At 44.1% G+C, this 3,381-nt stretch overlaps 1 protein-coding gene across 2 annotated transcripts in view; it reads right to left on the minus strand.

Annotated features, from left to right (window-relative positions):
• Nif3l1 (NGG1 interacting factor 3 like 1) overlaps positions 1 to 3,381 on the minus strand; it is a 24,235-nt gene that overhangs the window by 12,300 nt on the left and 8,554 nt on the right. For both annotated transcript variants that reach the window (XM_050159145.1, XM_050159146.1), the window contains exons 5-6: positions 1,371 to 1,509; positions 218 to 301 (exon numbers count right to left, since the gene is read on the minus strand). In XM_050159145.1, the coding sequence (XP_050015102.1) occupies positions 218 to 301; positions 1,371 to 1,509 (223 nt within the window). The remainder of the gene's footprint in view (positions 1 to 217; positions 302 to 1,370; positions 1,510 to 3,381) is intronic.

A 3,381-nucleotide genomic window follows, 5' to 3' on the forward strand; every position in this document is an offset into this window, starting at 1 on the left:
TTATTGTGGCTGGGCAGTGGTGGCGCACGCCTCTAATCCCAGCTCTCAGGAGGCAGAGGCAGGCGGATCAATGTGAGTTCAAGACCAGCCTGGTCTACAAGAGGTAGTTCTAGGGCAGACTCCAAAGCTACAGAGAAACCCTGTCTCGAAAACCAAAAACCAAAATGAAACAAAGGAGCAAAGCCAGGTTGAGGAAGAGATCCAGAAGTTGTCCTACCTGTGAGGTAAAGATCAGCCTCCACTCCCTGTAGAACACTGCCCCCAGAACCGGCGCACAGGGCCACAACTTTGACTGGGGACTCTTCAAGACAAAAACCAGAGGCGTTGTTACAGAGAGACATTCACTTTCAGCTCAGCGCTACCATCTGTGCTGAACCCTAACCCTAAAGCAGTGTAAGAATCACGCTGTGTTGATTTTAAAGATGGGTGTAATGGGGCACACCTTTAAGCCCTTTAAGCTCAGGAGGCAGAGGCAGGTGGATCTCTGAGTTCAGGGCCAGCCTGGTCTACAGAGTTTCAGGACAGCCAGGGGCTACACTGTGAGACCCTGTCTTAAAAAATAAAACAACAGCCGGGCGGTTGTGGCGCACGCCTTTAATCCCAGCACTCAGGAGGCAGAGGCAGGGGGATGAGTTTGAGACCAGCCTGGTCTACAAGAGCTAGTTCCTGGAGAGGCTCCAAAGCTACAGAGAGACCCTGTCTTGTAAAACCAAAAAACAACAACAAAACAAACAACAACAACAAAAAAACCCAGGATGTTAGAAATGTATTAGGCACCTCTTCCTTTCCTTTTTCTTTAAGACAGGCTCTCGGGGTGTAGCCTTAGCTGAACTCACAGACACAGCTCAGAGCTCTGCCTGCTTCTGCCAGGTGCTAGAAGTAAAGGCGTGGACCGTCACACCCAGCAGGTCTAGAACTTTTACCTGATGATTTAAAACCCTCTGTTCCCTTTGCAACAATGACCCGTTTATAATTCACAGACGTCCAGTGCTGACGGGAGAGGAATACAGAAAACTAAGAAATACACTTTATCATTTAGGCTAGGGAGATGTGTCCCACATTATAGCCCAGCCCACCCTGGCTGACAAGGTAGACCCACTGTCTCCTGAGTGACGTATTCTTTACCACTTACATGAATAAAAGTGGTGCACCTGCAACCCCAGCCCCTGGGAGACAGAAGCTGATGGAATCTGAAGCCATCCTATACTCTGAGATCTGGTGTGCAGTACACACCTGCAACCCCAGCCCCTGGGAGACAGAGGCCGACGGAGTCTGAAGCCATCCTATGCTCTGAGATCAGGTGTCAAAAATAACCAAAACCAAAATTTGTCCAAGTGACTGTTGATCTGCTAGCTATGAAAGACGTTTACCTAAGGTCTTCCCTACTCCGAGAGCTAAGCGAACATGAGATAACTTTAGGTGTCCTTTGATCCGCTCTATCATTGTTGCCAGGGAGACGGCTTCATCCAGTGTGCACAGCCGTCCCATTCCAGTATCCAGAAGCAGAGGCTGGAGAGAAACACAAGTCAGGAGCTTTATCTATGCCCAGTCCTAAGGGATGCATAGAACAACAGGAATCGGTAAGGTTTGTGTACAGAAGCTTGTGTCCCGTCTCCAGTCCTAAGGGATGCATAGAACAACAGGAATTGGTAAGGTTTGTGTACAGAAGCTTGTGTCCCGTCCCCAGTCCTAAGGGATGCATAGAAAAACCGGAATCAGTAAGGTCTGTGTACAGAAGCTCGTGGTAGCTTAAGCTGAAGCCTGTGGTGCAGACCTACAAAAATGCTAACTTCTGGGAGCTCACACCCTGCTTGGTATTTAACACAGCATCAAAACTAAGTTTTTAAATCAAGGGAGGTGCTACTGTTATAGGCCCCCACCGGGCTAAGCTTCCAACTTGTGAAAACTCCCAAGGCATTTTCTTTTCCTGAAAAGCAACAACCATCCAAGCTTCTGAAGATGCTCCACATCACGTGGGCCGCTGAACTTGGCGGTGTTGTCCACCTGTTCTAGCTTTAGCATCATGAAAGGTACCCTAATAAAGATGGCAAGGAATCTTCCTCTGTGTGATAGCTGGCGCCCTCTTCTGGCATAAAGGCATATTTGCAGGCAGAACACTATACAGAATAAATAAATCTTTTTAAAAATGTGGTAGTGGTCTTATTCTCGTCTGGTGGAATCACGAGAAGTGTGTTGCAATCAGGAAAGCCATAGGGAGGAGTCATTTAAGGCCTTTGAGACCAGACGTGGAGCTACAGGATTTGATTTTTTTGTTTGTCTGTCTGTATTATTGATTTTCTCAAAGAACCAACTCTTTGTCTCATTGATTCTTTGTATTGTTCTCTTTGTTTCTATTTTATCTTTGTATTGTTCTCTTTGTTTCTATTTTATTGATTTCAGCCCTCAGTTTGATTATTTCCTGTTGTCTACTCCTCCTGGGTGGGTTTGCTTATTTTGATCTAGAGCTTTCAAGTGTGCTATTAAGTTGCTAGTGTGAGATTTCCTCAAATTCTTTACGGAGGCATTTAGTGCTATGAACTTTTCTCTTAGCGCTGCTTTCATAGTGTCCCATGAGTTTGGATAGGCTGTGTTTTCATTTTCATTGAATCATAGGAAATCTTTAATTTCTTTCTTATTTCTTCCCTGACCCAGTGGTGATTCAGTTGAGCATTGTTTAGTTTCCATGAAACTGAACTTAAATTAAAGACTTCCTAAAATTCAATGAAAGTTACCATACAACATCCCAAACTTAATGGGACACAATGAAAGCAGTGCTAAGAGGAAAGTTCATACCACAGTAGCGAATTAACAGCACACCTGAAAGCTCTAGAACAAAAAGAAGCAATCTCACCCAGGAGGAGTAGACAGCAGGAAATAATCAAATTGAGAGCTAAAATCAATAAAATAGATACAAAGAAACTCAAAGTGATTATACTAAAATCAGGAACAAGACAAGGCTGTCCACTCTCCCCACGTTTCAATGTAACACTCAAAGTTCTAGTTAGAGCACTAAGGCAATAAAAGGAGATCAACGGGATACAAATCGGAAAGGAAGAAGTCAAACTTTCACTATTTGCAGATGATATGATATGTTAGTGACCTCAAAAGTTCTACCAGGGAATTCCTACAGCTGATAAATACCTTCAGTAATGTGGCAGGATACAAGATCAACTCAGAATAAAATCAGCAGCCCTCCTATATGCAAATGATAAACAGGCTGAGAAAGAAATCAGGGAAACATACCCTTTACAATATCCACAAATAGCATAAAATATCTTGGGGTACCTGTAACCAAAGTGAAAGACCTACATGAAAAGAACTTTAAGTCTCTGAAGAGCGAAATTGAAGAAGACACCAGAAAATGGAAAGATCTCCTATGCC

This window comes from Alexandromys fortis, unplaced genomic scaffold (assembly GCF_014885135.2).
Source record: "Alexandromys fortis isolate MF-2015 unplaced genomic scaffold, M_Fortis_MF-2015_v1.1 scaffold_65, whole genome shotgun sequence".
NCBI classification, from domain to species: domain Eukaryota; kingdom Metazoa; phylum Chordata; class Mammalia; order Rodentia; family Cricetidae; genus Alexandromys; species Alexandromys fortis.